The following is a 16042-nucleotide window of genomic DNA, read 5'->3' on the forward strand; positions in this document are numbered from 1 at the left end:
GGTCGTCACATATCGGACGAGTACTCTTACTTAATCTAATGGTCTGCGATTTTTCAAGGATCTAAACAACTGGCGACTGGGAAGAATGGTGGGCATAAGCTTTGTTTCAGCATTTGTCGCTCTTTCCCTTTATTTTGCTGCAGGCACTTCATTTGCAGCTTCCGAATCATTCCCAATACCAGACGAAGATTGGAGTTACGTAAATGTGAGAGAGAACGCCTTTATGTTCTGGTGGCTTTATGGCGCCCAGACAACCGATCCATCTCAGCGCCTGAATAAGCCACTTGTAATGTGGCTCCAAGGTGGCCCTGGAGGATCGTCCACTGGATTTGGAAATTTTGAGGAGCTGGGACCACTAACAGTCGATCTGAAACCGCGCAATACAACTTGGCTTCGAGCTGCCAATGTGCTGTTCGTGGATAATCCAGTTGGAACAGGCTACAGTTACGTTACGGACGTAAGGGCTTTTACAACAAACATAACTGGTGCGTTGAGGCCCATAATTGTTCTCTTCATAAAAATATCACTCATGAGCTTGATTTCCAAGTTTGTTCCTTGCAAGGACAGCGTATATATGCTAATTAGCTTTGAATAGTTTCGATAAAGATCGATAACATAAATACATGCGAATTTATAAATCGAAACACCTTATTCTTGGGTCGCATGTCACGAAAGTGAAAACATAAATCGCTTACCATTCCATTGAGTCAAGAGATGGAAATGTTACAGAAGAGGAATAAGTAAACAACAGGTCCAAGTCTAAGGGCTGTGCGATATTCCGTACTTAAGTTATTCGGCGAAATTTATTACTCAAATTTTTCGAGTTTAGTATGGAGGCGGCCGGAACTTGTAGAAACATCCGGAATTTAGTTTGGCTGTCTTTAACACTTTCTGCTGTATAATGAGCTAGCAAACATTCGTATAGACACGTCTCCTAGTATATTGGCTGTTTAGGCCACAAAAACACGAGGGAAATCGATGTTTTTATGCAACTGGCGTGTTTTTCGAAAGCCGTCAACAATATATGCCACGCGCTGTTAAAAACTCTGAAATTCAAACTGCTCAATTTTCGAAACGAAGCACGGTACCGAGTTGAAAACATGCAAACAGATATATTTTTAAAACCTCTTGTCGCTGATCAAGATAAAAACTCAAAAGGCTCTTTAGTTTTTTGTGACGTCACGTGCAACCCAAGAATAGGAACTTCTGTTTTAAATAGCGGGCCATAATTTTGCCAAAACGACGAAGTTTATGCTTTTACTGATGCTGTCACACGAGACGTATTTTGACCGCGTAGGTCATGTAAATTCCGCGTGATCTACTGCAAGAAAGTTTCCTAGGGATGTGGTGGGGGGGTACTTTGGGGGTTTTAGAAGATGTATGGGAAGGTTACAGAATTTCAGAGAATTGAGTGGACCTCTCCATTCTTCTTACTTTAAAAATGCTTTTATGTGAGCATCATAAAGAAATATTTATTTACGTTTTTACTATATGGGCGCTACAAGTTAAGAGGGAAAAAACTCATTATAGACACACTTGATCTCTTTAAATCAACGCAAGCTCTATACAATGCCATGAATCAGTCAATAACAATGGCTATCAATGGATATTATAATGATTGAAGGTGCAGTCAGGGATGTTGTGAACCAAGTTGTCAGCTTACTGACTCACTGTGATTTTCTTTGCTTTAATTTACTAGGAATAACAGATGACCTTATTGTCCTCTTTAAAGCTTTCCTAGAGACATACACAGTTTTCCAAAATATTCCATTTTACATTTTCTGTGAGTCCTATGGAGGCAAGTATACATCTTCATTTGGTGTGGCATTGTTCAAAGCCATCCAAGCTGGGAGCATCAAGTGTAACTTCAGGGGAGTTGCTCTGGGGGACTCGTGGATATCACCAGTGGATTCTGTATTATCTTGGGGACCTTATCTTTATGCTTTTTCCCAGCTAGATGATAAAGATCTGAAGCAAGTGAACGCGGCAGCTCAAGCTACAGCTGATGCTGTTGCATCTGGTCAGTACGCAAAAGCCACTCAGCTCTGGGATGAAACTGAAAATGTCATTGAAAAGACAACAGACCATGTTGACATTTATAATGTTCTTAAACACTATTCTCCTCCCTTTCCCCAGTTGAAGTCCACAGGTGAGACTACACTTGATAGTTTATATGCTCGTCATGTTGGCCGTCTCTATGAGGACCCTCTAACAGCACTTATGAATGGGCCAATAAGAGATAAGTTAGGTATCATCCCTTGCAACGTTACTTGGGGAGGCCAATCTGCTGATGTCTTCAAGTACCAGTCTGAGGATTTCATGAAACCAGTCATATCCGATGTCAGTGAGCTTTTGCAATATGGAATGAAAGTGGTGATCTATCAAGGTCAATTGGACATTATCTGTGGTACTCTAGGCGCTGAAGTATGGATTGCAAAGCTTGATTGGGATGGGCTTGCAGATTTTCTAAAAACCGACCGAGTGCCACTTTATCCTCCCTCTGGCATGAAAGATAGAAACACCGGGGCATTTTATAAGGCTTACAAGAATTTAGAACTGTATTACATAATGAAGGCAGGGCATATGGTCCCAACTGATAATGGAGAAATGGCTTTGGAAATGGTAAAAAGAATTATTGACTGAGATGTTTCTGCCATGGCGACAAATGCAAAGTGTCGTGTTTGTTAACAACTACCTATTTACAATGACATGCTTATCATTGAAGTTCTTTTTCGGTTAGGTCTCATTGCAAATGTTAATGATTGATAATTTGCAGTCCTCAGGAATAGATGTACGGTGGATGTACATGAAATCTTTGTAACCATAAGGACATAATCCGTGTTGAAATTAAACGGACTTTTTCACGAAATTAAGCCAAACGCAGAGGCTGGGAACTGACAATCACATCAAACGAATAAAAAATAATAAGTGCAGCAACTTTAAACATAATTTGAAGGGTTAGAAAGTTCTGAGTAAAAGAGCAAATACAAAAGAAGGCAGGGATGAGCAAAAATGAAGAAGATTAAAGTGGATTAAGAATGGAATTAGGGTTTTTGTAAACTGTTTAGCCTAACAGTTTTTCAAAGTTTATCTCTGTTGTTTGTAACTCAGTGCATCAAATAACGGCCGGTCAACGGACAATGTCCGCTCAAAACATAAGTTTTGTCCGGTCAACTCCTTGGGTGGCCGGACATTTTGTCGGGTCGTTTACTCTTCAAAGGAAAACTTAATTTGAAGCTCGTAGTTCTAAATTAGGTTGAACATTATTCACGTTCGTGAAACAAAGAAAAGAAAAGAAAAGCAAAGAAATGAACTGAAGAAAGCAAAAGAAAGATACGAACAGACCACCTTTGACTACAGTAATATTCCCGGTAGTTGCAAGTTTCCGCTTTGTCATCCATCAGTCATGAAAACTGAAACATGGACCCTAGGTCCATAGACCATCCCTGTGGACCCTGGCCATGAACCCTTCATGGAACCGGTCCATGGACTACCCCTGTGAACAACCCCTCATTTTGCAAAGTTATAAGCAGAAAAATCTTAAGACGAAAGAGGAATTAAATCATAACGGCTAGCAGAACCAGGAAGGTAGCTAATAACGGCTTAAGGTGGGAAAACAAATGGATCTGAGCTGATTGAAATTTTAAGAGGTTGAATGAAGTGAAAGAAAGCAGATTATTTCTGGAACACTGACAAACAGTAGGGGACGTCCTACTGTGTCCATATCGTAATTCTAAACTTCAAATTTGAATTTTTATTTTTAAACTACATTTAATATGCACCATATTTTATTTCCCAAAAAATTACTAATCTTTACAAAAAAAATCAAGCACCCAAATAGCCCAAGACATCGATTCGTTCGATGAACAGAGTTTCTACGTTTTTTGAAACGCGAGCATGTTTCCATTGAATTCTTTTTAAACAGCGGAAAAAGGCTTTCAGGTTAAACCCCGTCTTAGTCAAATAGGTAGATAAACTAGAAAAGATGTTTCGGGAAACATGATCAACACTGAGACACCAAAAACAGAAGCTTACAGGAGTTAATGGGTTACAGAAGTTACAGGTAACTCAAATTACGGGGTAACGGAAGGTACGGTAACAGAAATTACGGGGTTACAGAAATTACCGGGCAGAAGCTACATGATAACAGAAATTACGGGGTTACAGAAGTTACAGGATTACAGAAGTTGCGGGATTACAGAAATTGCGGTGATACAGAAATTACGGGATTACAGAAGTTACGGGGTTACAGAAATTACAGAAGTTTCTCCCCTTCTCGGTGGTCTGAGGCCCGTTTCTCGAAAGTCCCGAAACTTTACGGGTCGGGCCATTTTCGGGTGTCACAATTCCCACTGTATCTCAAGAACGGAGAGGAATTAAGTCGTCAAACTTCACAGTCAGTTTGCTCTTTGTTACCTTGAAAACATGTTTAAAGATCGGCGTTCCTGAACAAGGGGTTGGCAGGTTTACAAATGGCTTTTCGGGGCCGAAACATTTTCGGGACTTCCGAGAAACGGGCCCCTGGAATGTCAAATCCAACCGGTCAAATCGAAATGGCACATTTCATTTGACCATACACGTCTCGCTGTTTCCACCCAAAACATGCCCAGCATGTGATACTTTGATGGGATCAAAATTACAATATGTTTGCCCAGCTGATTGGGTAAGGTTTGGGCTCATGGAATTTTTGAAAACCAGAGTTTTTGTTGAGTGGCACATGCCCAAAATTTTTACACACAATAATATTGCAAACATGTGATAGAATGGCTGAAAGGGAAGAAACTACAATAGTTCTATATTATTATTTTTTTTCTGCCAGTCAAAGTTTTTATATCAAAATACATTTTTTTTAAACTTTAACTTTATAAGCTGTCTTTTATTAGAAATTAAATGTATTGTATTCTTTCATCAATTAAGAATATATTGGAGATGCCTTTTTTTACACAGGGGATTATTAGTTCAACTATTGCAGGGATCCACCCTCGCAGTCGTCCGGTAGTCCGTTGGACGAGTGATGCTTTAATAAATGTCTTTTTATGAGTGTTATCAAATGTTATAATATAGAATGAACTTCCGATCTGATCGCTTTTCGTTCAATGGAAACTTTCAGAAAATAAGGAATAAACATACAGCTTTCCTCAGCAATGAAATTTCAAGTTTGGGCCCATTTTTGACCACGCTGTATTTTCCATGAAACGATTGCAGGCTCACTTTTCATGTATCTCACCGTCTCTCACCGCATGATTGTTAGCAAGTCATTTGGCAAAGGGCAAAGAGTGACTCGTGGTCTCCGCTGATAATGTGGCGTTTTCATAATAGTTACAAGGTGTTCCGTCACCTCCAGCAAAAAGGAAAGTAAGCGGAGCAGAACCTGCTGCTTACGAACAGGAAAAACAAAGTCTTGGAAGCATACAAAAGAAAGACACTGGACAGGAGAGTCGAAACTTTGGGTATTTGAATCGTAACTTTGTAAGCTACATTCAAGTACGTTTTGCCGTGGCAGATATGGACCACTGTAAATCGGGTTTCTGCGGTGCAAATAACATAATAATCCAGAGTTAAAATTCGTAATTTCTGAGGAGAGTGTAAAATAAGACACAAATGCATGTTCAAGTTACAAGTAATTTTATCGACCATTTTCTATACTTCCGCATTTTTACCCGGGCAACCCAAAATTTGTCCGGGGCATATTATGCCAGGACAAATTTTGGGTTGCCCGGCTGACGACTTAGATAAAAAATGAATGTGGATCCCTGTATTGTGATACATTTCTTAGGTTTAAAAAGCGATTTTCATTATTAAATACCTAGTTAACATAAATATTCAAAAATACACTTAAAAATGCACTTAAAATACGAGTCTGTTTGAAGGAGGAAAAATGATACTGTACAATTGTATGTACCTCCATTTCAACTAACTCAGAACAATCATTCCCTCAACTGAAGGAACTCTTTTGCTTTTATATTAAAATTAATTTTTGTTCTAACTGGCACATAGTAAAATACACTTGGACATAGCAAATATTATTTTAAACAAAATGCAATTTCCCTTTTGCATCATCTTTGAGTACTTCCGGTAATGGTGCCCAAGTGATGCCATCACCAAATGGAGGATGAGATGAAGGCAGAAGAAGGTGCAGCCACGACCTGTAGAGAATACCAAAGCAATATTAGTTCATTCTAGAATGTTCATGGGCCGATGTTGCAAAAACGAGGGTGAGGTCAAGGGCAAGGGTTAGGGTTAGGGTTAGCGTAATCTACATTTAGGTCAGCTAACCTATGTAGGTCTAGGTTAGGCTAACCCTAACCTCAGTCGCATCTTCGTTTTAGCAAAGCCAGTTCATAGGTTGTGGTTCACATTTTAGGAAGCAGGGTAAATTATATGGACATTGCACATGTAAGTTGATTCCTGTACTACATTAAAGTTATTTTCAGATGGCACTAACATAAAATAGTTGACTAACCTTCCATCCACCAGCCCCAGAAGCATTCTCCAGTTACTCAAAATGCCATAATCATAAGGGTTCCTAAAAACCTGAAATTAAAGAAAAATATTAATAGAATCACTCCTATTGATGAGTGTTAATTTTTTGCCCAGATTTTCCTTCATCCTGCTTCAATGTCAGATGTGTTTAATAAGTGGGGAGGGGCGAAATAATTAACAACATCTGCTTCTACTTCAAAAACTATTTTCCTTTCAAGCACCCCTTAAAAGATTTTTTTATTTAATTACCGTTATCATTATCCAAAAGGTCTAGATAGCAGCAACAATATAGATAGTAGTATAAACATAACAACATTCTTTAATTTTCCAGACATGTTTTGGCGGTACATCCATCATCTTCAGTGTTACATATTTTGACATATTCAACGACGATTTCAAAATATGTAACACTGAAGATGACAGATGTACCGTCAAAACATGTCTGGAAAATTAAAGAAATTTGTTATGTTTATACGACTAGTTATCATTATATTATTATTATTATTATTATGTGTCCCAAATCACAGCAATATCATGCTGGAAGTTCTGGCGCAAGGTGCAACAAGCAGCCTCAGCAATCCAAAACTTGTCTCAGGATCCGGGCTGAGCCCAACAGCACGGTCTTCTGCATTGTGTGGGTCTGAAGCCCAACATGGATATCCTCTAGGTATAAATTTCCAGTCTGTCTGTATAGGTCCCCAATGCTCCTATAACAATTATTATTATTATTATTATTATTATTATTATTATTATTATTATTATTATTATTATTATTATTATTATTATTATTATTATTATTATTATTATTATTATTATTCCATTTAACATAATGTTATTATTGTTAAGCACGGTAAGTAAAAACTCATTCCTTGGTTAACACAAGCAGTTCATGATCAATAAAAGAAAAACTATCAACAGGAATTAAAAAAAAAAAAAATTTGCACCCACCAAGCCTTGTTTCCTTAACTTTTTGGCATCTTCCTTATTGATGTGCCATTCGATTGATGTCTCACCAGAGCTGATCAGTCTAAAGTGCCATGCAGTTAAAATTCCAAGAGATATGGTGACAGCAGAGCAAAGCATGAAAACAAATAGAATACAGCGACGCTCAGACTGTGACCCACTGTCTTCTTTTGAGGGAAGGTAAATGTCTAGCTGAAGCAATTAAAGAACAAGAAAATAATAATCAAATAGGAACATACTGTAAAAGTGTTGTGTCTTGTTTTATGAAGTTTTAGTCTACAGTAAATTTTATTGTTTACAGTAATGTGTCACTTAAGTTGGTTGGTACATGTACATAATTTTATACTGAAATTTATCAGGAGCAGGCCCCGGATTTTTCTTTTGAGGGAGAGCTGTCTGCTGACGTTTTTTTTCCCTTGCAGACCACCAGTTGTATGAGAAAGCCACAGGTCATCTCAGGGGGGAGGTGGCACACCCCCCGCACCCTCCCCCTAGATCCTCCCCTGATTAATTTTATTACTGGTAGTGCTTTGATATTTGTATATTAGCTAATCACATGATTTCGAGGCCAATTTGGAATAAAAGACGAACAAAATTGCACAAGTTTGTAGGGCGAGTGCAATTTGCAGTCTTTTAAAACATTAACACAAGTACTTAATATTTATTCTAAATTATGGGACCTTTGCAGCTGACGATCACATGGTACAAAAACTGTCATTAAGCTAGAGAGCAAATTGCTCACTGGGACACCTAAAACAAAGCAACTTAATTTAAATTTTCTTTGTCTTAGATTTGCTCTCCAGTGTGGCAGGTTTTGTACCTTGTCATCGACAGCTGCAAAGGGCCCATTGCATGAGAAAAATCGTGCAAGTTTTATTAATAATAAATTATGTCATGTGCAAAAATCTTACCCAAAATTTCAACTATCTGCACTAATTTCACTTTTCTGCACACTGTTTGGGATTTATTGACGTGCTCTCAGCCAAACAACATCCTGGAATTTTTGCCTGTACATGTACAGCAGTTATACATGTAATATACTACATTGTACTAACTTAAAGACAAAATCATTGATACATTTTGATATTTCAATTGTTTATTTTGTTTTCTCAATGCTCAACGAACTACCGGTAGTGTAGGTGTTAGTCTATTAATTTTATAAACTCACCTTGAGTTTGTTAGCTAATGCTGATGAATTCTGCATTTTTACTATATCTGAGCTTCTGTTGAATGTGTCATTCTGTTGATAAATAAAAGCAACAGTAATATGACATATATAGTTGGATGTGAGCCTCAAAGTACTTCAACATTACGATGTATTATTGTTATTATGGAGAATTCTCCTGTTGAGGAGGATGTTACTGTTATCCTAAAGTATAGCCTACACAGTGATTAAACACCCTCTATAAAGAAAGCTGAAGGCAGTGAATGCACCAGGAATTGTCACCACTCAAGATGTGTAAGCAAATTGTGCATTCATAATCATAAGACAGTCTCAAAGGAAATGGTTGTTTGCGTTTTCTTTTCAGTCACAAGTGTACAAATGGTAACTTTTAAATGGAATAATTCCCCCAAAGGATCATCCTTGGGTTAACTGTATTGAGAAAACAACCAGCCGAAGAATGTGGGTGGTTTTGAAAGATGACCAATGAAAAAGTCACTAATTTTGATAATGATATTTTTCATTTTGGCTCTTTGGTCGCATTAATGCAACAGTGTAACAATCAATAAATTAACACTTACCCAGTCATATGTGAAATGTCTGATAAAGAGATTTCTGGAAGATATGGTGACATAAAGAGTTCCCAAACACATAAATGTGCAAAATGATATAAAATACTTGTGGTTAAAATGACCAACGCAGTTATTAATCCATGCTATCAGCAATTTAGGGTTAAGGAAACTAAAATTAAAATTAACATTGTCAGCAATATACAATTATAATAATAACTGCTTCTGAACACATATACAGGCTTCTTACCACAGTCAAGGTAAAATATCCAGCAATACAGTAATAATAAATGAACTTATTGCTTGCGCCTGCTTCTCAACAAATGAGAGGCTCTTCATTAAAGTGTTGCATTTAGAAACCTGTCTCCAAACTAAAGTTCTCCAATTATATGTACAACATCAAAAGTAAGTAGCCCGAGTCATTTTTTAAAGAGCCCAGAAAAAAAACATATGGACATAGCATTTCCATATTGGGAATCACCTTGCGACCCAGGCTCCGTGCGCTACCAGGAAGTAACGCAATGAAAGCCTTTAGCAGTATGACCATGTTGACAAGTTAAAGAGTCGTTTTTTTGTGGAATTTGCTTACTAGATGCCGTTCTCTCCAACCATACATGTAGCTTTTTTCATCGTATAATCTCCAGCTGGGATCAAATTTACAAGAAAGTGAAGATGAATAACCTTCAGTTGTGATACAAAAGTTAGGCGCCTGTTCCGGCTACTCGTTCAGAAATTTGGTCACCTGCACTCGCAAATAAGGCGTGACTGGGCAACTGTTCGACAGCAACCTTGTCAAAATTTTAATGCATCCCAGGATGCAAAGCACTTCTTAAATTGCTCACTCCACTTGCTTTGATTTGTAAGTATATTCTGTTCTTTGGGCAAGTCACATCCAAAAAGATAAATTAATCATAAATAATGAAGTCAAGTATTAATGTAGTGGTCGCCATATTTCGATTTAGCCATGCAAAGGAGACTGGTGAAAATGACTAAACATCCGGGAAACTTAATTGAGATCCTGCCATTTTGTTTGCTTCCTGAAAAGGAACTGAGAAATGTTGAAGACATGGTAATTTTTTACTAGATATAATTTGGCTAAAATTGGCTGAAAGAGTTTGGATGGTTGCAAACAAGGAATTTAGGTGATAAGTATGATTTGTAAGGACCAGGTAAAAGCTGGAAAGAAAAACTCACCTACGACTGGATGCAAAAATTTCCAGCAATCAGCACTTGTATGGTACATGAATCAGGTGGTTCACAAAAGTACAGCAGCAGTATTGCTCAGTCTCAAGAAGAGCTCAAAGCTGCCCGTGACAATGCTGGATAGGAATGCCTCAGTGATACAGAACTTGAGAAAAAGATCAGAAAGTTGGTTACTCTAGCTGAAACTCTTTCTCATAACTTAAACAAAAATTTCTTCCTCACAGAGGGTCACCAAGATTTCAGGACCCCCAAAAAATGCTTGAGACCCCAATTTGGCCAGACATGCGGGTCCCAGGACCCAGAATGAAAAAAAATACTAGTGCCAGAATAGAGATGTTGATTTACTAAAAGTAAACCTTTGAAAGTTACAGTTACAATTTCAAGGATACGGCAGTGGTGGTCCATCTTTAAAATACACCTTTAAATGAACAAAATTAATGAACAAATTGTTACGTTTACTTAATAATATTAATAAATTATTATCATCTTTAGAATTGACGGTATTTGCCCAGTACAAAATGTTAACATTTAAATGAATAGAGTTTCAACAAACTGGAAGAAGCACCTTTTTTATGTGTCAGCACAATGGTATTTTCAGCTAGCTGACTAACTGAATTTAACCCTCCAGTTTAGATCACTTTCGCTCAACAAACTCAGCTATGAAACCAGGTGAGAACTAGTCCTGGGTACACCACAGATTGTTATTTTTCAACACATTAACACGTGCAAGTACCAGTAGGTAGTTCCATTTTCAAACTCAATATAAAACATTTAGCTTGTTTATTGTAAGACACTGATTAATGTTTCAGCTATAAAGAACAATTTAATTTAAAAAAAATTATTGATCTCACCTCTTGCACACAGAACAGTGGTGGCTCCTAGGTGGTTTAACTTTAATACCTAGAAGAAATCACTTTTTCAATTATGTCAGATCTCCAAAAGATAATTATATGCACAATGGTTGAATCCAGTGGATAATGATTGTTATATTTTTAAATGACAAAAATATGAATCAAATTTCCTTGATAATAACTATAATTATATTAATATAGCATAAAATCATATTGTATGAATGTTTCCAAGTTTTAGAAATGGCATCCCAGTTCCATACATTAAGAATTGCGCTGAAGAGTACAACTGTAACCATAACAGTACACATTATTATTGTAAGTAATTATTATTGTAAGTAATTATTTCTGCTGACAACATACAAGTCTTGACTTGTGAGCAGATGTTAAACATAGCTTTGAGATTTTTTCCTCAGACAGTGGGCCTAAAGTTGACTGCCTGTTTTACATGACTGTATAATATTATAATAATATTATGCCTAATTTAAATACATTTAAAATTAAGACATGATATTTCTGTCAGAAGTCTTTTGTGTAGAATGTTGTATACCCTCGCATCATTTTTAAAGTCACCTACTACAGTTGAAATGTTGGATATTACATTGGAAACTAATAAATTCTGTCATTCATCAAAGCATCAGTTTTTCAAATGCATCCCTACTGTACTTGCTTCCAGTATTTTTTTTTTCAAAACTTACATTTTCTACAAATCTGAAATTTCCCATTTTGAACATCCTCAGAGTTTGAATCCTAAAATAAGTTCAAAATAATGTTTCACAGATAAACCTTACAAGGGTTGGATGAAATACCAATGTCTTACTGTCAGTAATAGTTCAATTATAGCTTCAGACACATGAAGTCTGAATGTACATTAATTTTGTTAAGCCAGGGTCATATTGTAGGCATCTGCTTTGTCATGCAGCTTGCCTGCATTTTGCTAGCAACACCTCTGTCTCCTCTAGCATCTTCACCCATCTGTCTCCCAAGATTTCTTCTACCCATTGTATATTGAAGACCACTGTTACAGTAGGTACCTGTTAACTGTGGCTTGAATGCAAAGATAACTGGTTTTTGAAAAAAAAAAAGTTCTAAGTATGAGGTCATCACAGATTAGGGGTGAGTATTTCATCCTAACTTTCAAGGAAGCATGTAAGCACTAGGCCAGATGTATCATGCTGCACCAGTCCTCTTCTTCCCAATGGTGTGGTGAGCAGCTGCGTGTAATTCAAGGTTCTAAATCCCAAGTAAAGAGTAAATGTAGATAAAAGAGTAAAATGTAGACACTATAATAAAGGGGAGTCAGGGTGGTTTAGCAGTATTATATCAACCACAACCCCCACCTCTGTGACCCAGGTTCAACCCTGGCCTCTGGTCGTATGTGGGCTGAATTTTTGTCGATTTCAATCTGATTCCAAGGGGTTTTCTGCGGTTACTCTGGTTTTCCTCCCTCATCAGAATCGACTCTCAGTCAATTACATCCGGTTGTTGGCAGATACCCTCGAGAGGGATAACCTGACTGCAGGTACAGTATCCTTCCCTTTCATTGAATTAAATGAATAAAGTTGCTATATATTATATAGTATTGTAATAATAGATTTGAATTTTGTTGATAACTACTGATAACTAATTTTACAAAAGAGTAATTTTAATATTAATAATCTACAAACTACTATTAGTTCACTAGGATTTACATTGAAATCGAAGTTGAAAGATTCTGTAAAACAAATCAAACATTACTGTTTATTCCGTTTTGAACAAAAAAATAATTAAATTACCTTTGGAACATCACCAGGTGATGTAAAGACAGCTTTAAAATAATGAAAAACAATGTTCATGAGCAGCCAATGTGCTGTCACCAGATGAAAGATGACCCACGGAATGCTGTATTCCAAGATAACTGGCAATAAAAATGCATAATAAATCACAACTACTGATGTCGTCAGGCTTATCACCAACAGAACAAAGGCCTGAAAACAGAGCAAAACATTATAAGAATCAATCATGTACATGCAATACTGTACATGTAGTGTGAGCTTAAAATTACTGAAAATTTAATGTGGATTATTTGTCATACTTCTAACTCAGATTATCACCAAACTGTGATTGTTTCTCATGTTACTAACTTGTAAACTCAATCTTTTTTCAAATATATTTTGAGCAGATCGTTCAGTGATGCTCTTCTGATTCCATCACAGATTCACCAGCTATGGCGAATAAGGTATAGCATGGATGGAAAACCATGCACTCGAGAAACCCCGAGATACCATACTGGTCAATGCCTTGTTTATGCTTAAACCCTTTTATACATGTATGTCCTCTAAACTCTAAACTGGCCCACATTCACTAGTAAAATCATCCCGCATTAGAGTCAGAGTAACGTCAATAAAATTAATACCACTCAATTGGGAGGGAAAAGGATATAAGGAGGCATACATGTAGTTTTGGGTGGCAGCAAACATTGTCAACAATTTCACAGGTCCCTGAACCAGCCCCCGTTGACAAGTAAGATCATCTCTCATTAGACAGAGTAAAATCTGTAAGTGCCACTCTAAGGAGGTAAAGGTAAAGATCTGTCCAGGCCCCAGTTGTTCAAACGCTGGATAGAGCTATCCACCGGATAAATCGCTATCCAGTGGATAAGTATTGGCGAAGCCAATTGCACTATCCAATGGATAGTGATTAATCCGGCGGATAGTACTATCCACCTTTTGAACAACTGGGGCCAGAATTACAAGAGCATGCCGACTTTGATAACTTCAAAAACTGTTCTCTAACGGAGCTTGAGATTGCAACCAAATTTGACGATACAGTGGCATTTGCGACTGAATTTTCTGCCTTGCGAAAACAATATCTGGAGAATGTAGCAAATTTGTGACTTGTTTTTACCTTCGCTATTTCGAAACAAAACGGTTAGCAGTTGCCACTTTGCAGCAACTTTTGCTAAAATAAAAAAATGACAAAACTATTTTGTTTCTTTCAATCTGAAGATTGTGAAATTGTAGCGTAATTTTTTAACTGCGGTGTTAGTGCACAACTCCATTCCTTCGATCATTTTGCCATTTTTAGCGGTTTCTTTACACACAGGTATTGCAAGGTTATATTTTGCTTTGCTAAACCACTGACAGTACAATTAATGCAGCGCAATAATATGGTGACTAAAATTTGCAAAACCTCAACTAATTTTCACATCTTGTGGCAAAATTGCAACTGGATTTTTTCGTTAATTTCAAGCCCTGTCTAATGCCCTTCGTGCTCTTCTCTTCAAAAGTAACATCATGTGTGTCTTGAATCATAGTTGATATACGCCATTCTATGACAACTTCAACTTACTGCACCTTTCAATAACATACAGACTCTTAACTTCAAAGGTCAACCGACAAATTTGTTTTTCGCTACCACCCGGCCAATCAAATGTCCGGCGGCTCCTCCAAGCCTCTGACTACTGTCAAGTATCAAATCACATCGTTGAGCCCAGTTCAGTCAACATAGTCGGAAGCTGGGAGGAGCCGCCAAACATTTGATTGATGGTAGCGAAAAACGCATTTGTTGGTTGACCTTTGAATTTAAGAGTCCGCTTGTTATTGAAAGGCCCAGTAACCCATTCACACCTAGGAGTGAGACCTAATAGATTTTACAAATGTATTTGTCTAGTGCCAGACGATTTTACTTGTTAATGGGAGACAGGTAGGGAGTCAATGAGTCATCAGCCTCCTCATCTACTTAAAACTATGTCCCCTTTAAGAGTAAGATGGATGCAAAATTGTAACACTGTCAAGGCTGTTACCTAACAGGAGCCCGGTAGCCTGGGGCTCCCAAAGAATAGCTCTGGGCTCCTTAATTTTTCACAGCAACACCTTTCACTTCATATGTTGGGCTCCTAAGTTCTCGGCGTTTAGCTCTGAGGGCCCCTTTAAAATTTTCTTAGGCAGCAGCCTTGACTGTTATTTCAAATGCTTATTTTTGTGCTTGATGACATTCTACAATAAATGTATGCATCTCACATAATTTACTCGTCACATTACTCGCTAATTTTTCTCAGCATATTAAATTATAACATCATTTACAAAGAAAAGAAAGAAAGCCTTGATCATTGCAAGATCGCCTCAAGCCTCCCATCTGGTCCCTGGCCAGATCACCGAGAAAACGGCTGTGCAATATGTATGTACACTAAATGCATGATCAAATGCAAAGGCTCTTTTCCATTGATTTGGAAGTCTCAAAAGATTTTTCAACTACAACAAGGATACGTACCGGTCCAATAATCCTCGCAAGATGATCAACAACCGAGAAGACAGGTTCAAATATTGTGTCTAAAACAACGGCTTGTGAGGTGCCAGAATTAAAAGTCAAAGATCGTAAAGCGAACAGAACGACCTTCAAACGTTCGACACAGCTTTTCATGGTTATTTCTCGCCCAGAATGATGCTATACCACCTTTAAAGCAACTACAAAGTGGTGAAATCAAGATCATCTTCCTTTCATAGCTCTCCGGTACATAAAGGAATATATAGTCTAAAAATTTTCCTTTTTAAACTCGTTTGACAGCCATATCGAGTTGCACGTTCAGGGGAATAGGGAGAGCTATCCAAATTGCGCCAGGCGACGCATAAATCAGAAATCACTATCCAGCGGATAAACACTAGCAAAACCAATTAAATTGGGTTATACAGTGGATAGTGATTTATCCAGTGTATATATAGCGCTATGCACATCGTTTGAACAACTGGGGCCAGGTCTCCCCCGCGAGCAAGATGTTTTTGGGTGTTGCACTTGGTAAATGCACTTGGTGGAGTTTGCAACTTGTCTTTAGCTTG

The 16042-nt window shown here is 37.6% G+C and overlaps 2 protein-coding genes across 2 annotated transcripts in view; one reads left to right on the forward strand and one right to left on the reverse strand.

Annotated features, from left to right (window-relative positions):
- The window catches only part of LOC138044138 (retinoid-inducible serine carboxypeptidase-like), a 3105-nt gene extending 61 nt beyond the window's left edge, over positions 1 to 3044 (forward strand). The window contains exons 1-2 of the mRNA XM_068890803.1: positions 1 to 485; positions 1700 to 3044. The exon at positions 1 to 485 is cut by the window's left edge and continues 61 nt beyond it. Coding sequence (XP_068746904.1) covers positions 86 to 485; positions 1700 to 2643 — 1344 coding nt within the window. The 5' untranslated portion in view covers positions 1 to 85 and the 3' untranslated portion in view covers positions 2644 to 3044. The remainder of the gene's footprint in view (positions 486 to 1699) is intronic.
- LOC138044139 (palmitoyltransferase ZDHHC16-like) lies at positions 1922 to 16019 on the reverse strand. The gene is made up of 10 exons (XM_068890804.1): positions 15480 to 16019; positions 13004 to 13195; positions 11927 to 11978; positions 11232 to 11280; positions 10770 to 10798; positions 9190 to 9323; positions 8615 to 8686; positions 7432 to 7638; positions 6464 to 6534; positions 1922 to 6146 (listed from the first exon to the last, which is right to left on the reverse strand). Exons 1-10 carry the CDS (start codon positions 15627 to 15629, stop codon positions 6029 to 6031), a joined length of 1074 nt encoding a protein of 357 aa, XP_068746905.1. The 5' UTR covers positions 15630 to 16019; the 3' UTR covers positions 1922 to 6028.
- Between the last annotated feature and the right edge of the window lie 23 nt (positions 16020 to 16042).

The sequence above is a fragment of the Montipora capricornis genome, chromosome 3 (assembly GCF_036669925.1).
Source record: "Montipora capricornis isolate CH-2021 chromosome 3, ASM3666992v2, whole genome shotgun sequence".
Lineage (NCBI taxonomy): Eukaryota > Metazoa > Cnidaria > Anthozoa > Scleractinia > Acroporidae > Montipora > Montipora capricornis.

Excerpts from the sequence above, each read along its gene's own strand:
- LOC138044139 (XM_068890804.1), bottom strand. The coding sequence starts at position 15,629 with ATGAAAAGCTGTGTCGAACGTTTGAAGGTCGTTCTGTTCGCTTTACGA. Across the intron at positions 13,196-15,479 it reads TTGCGAGGATTATTGGACCG|GCCTTTGTTCTGTTGGTGAT; the intron begins GTACGTATCCTT and ends CTCTGTTTTCAG. Across the intron at positions 10,799-11,231 it reads CACTGTTCTGTGTGCAAGAG|GTGTATTTTAAAGATGGACC; the intron begins GTGAGATCAATA and ends GTTCATTTAAAG.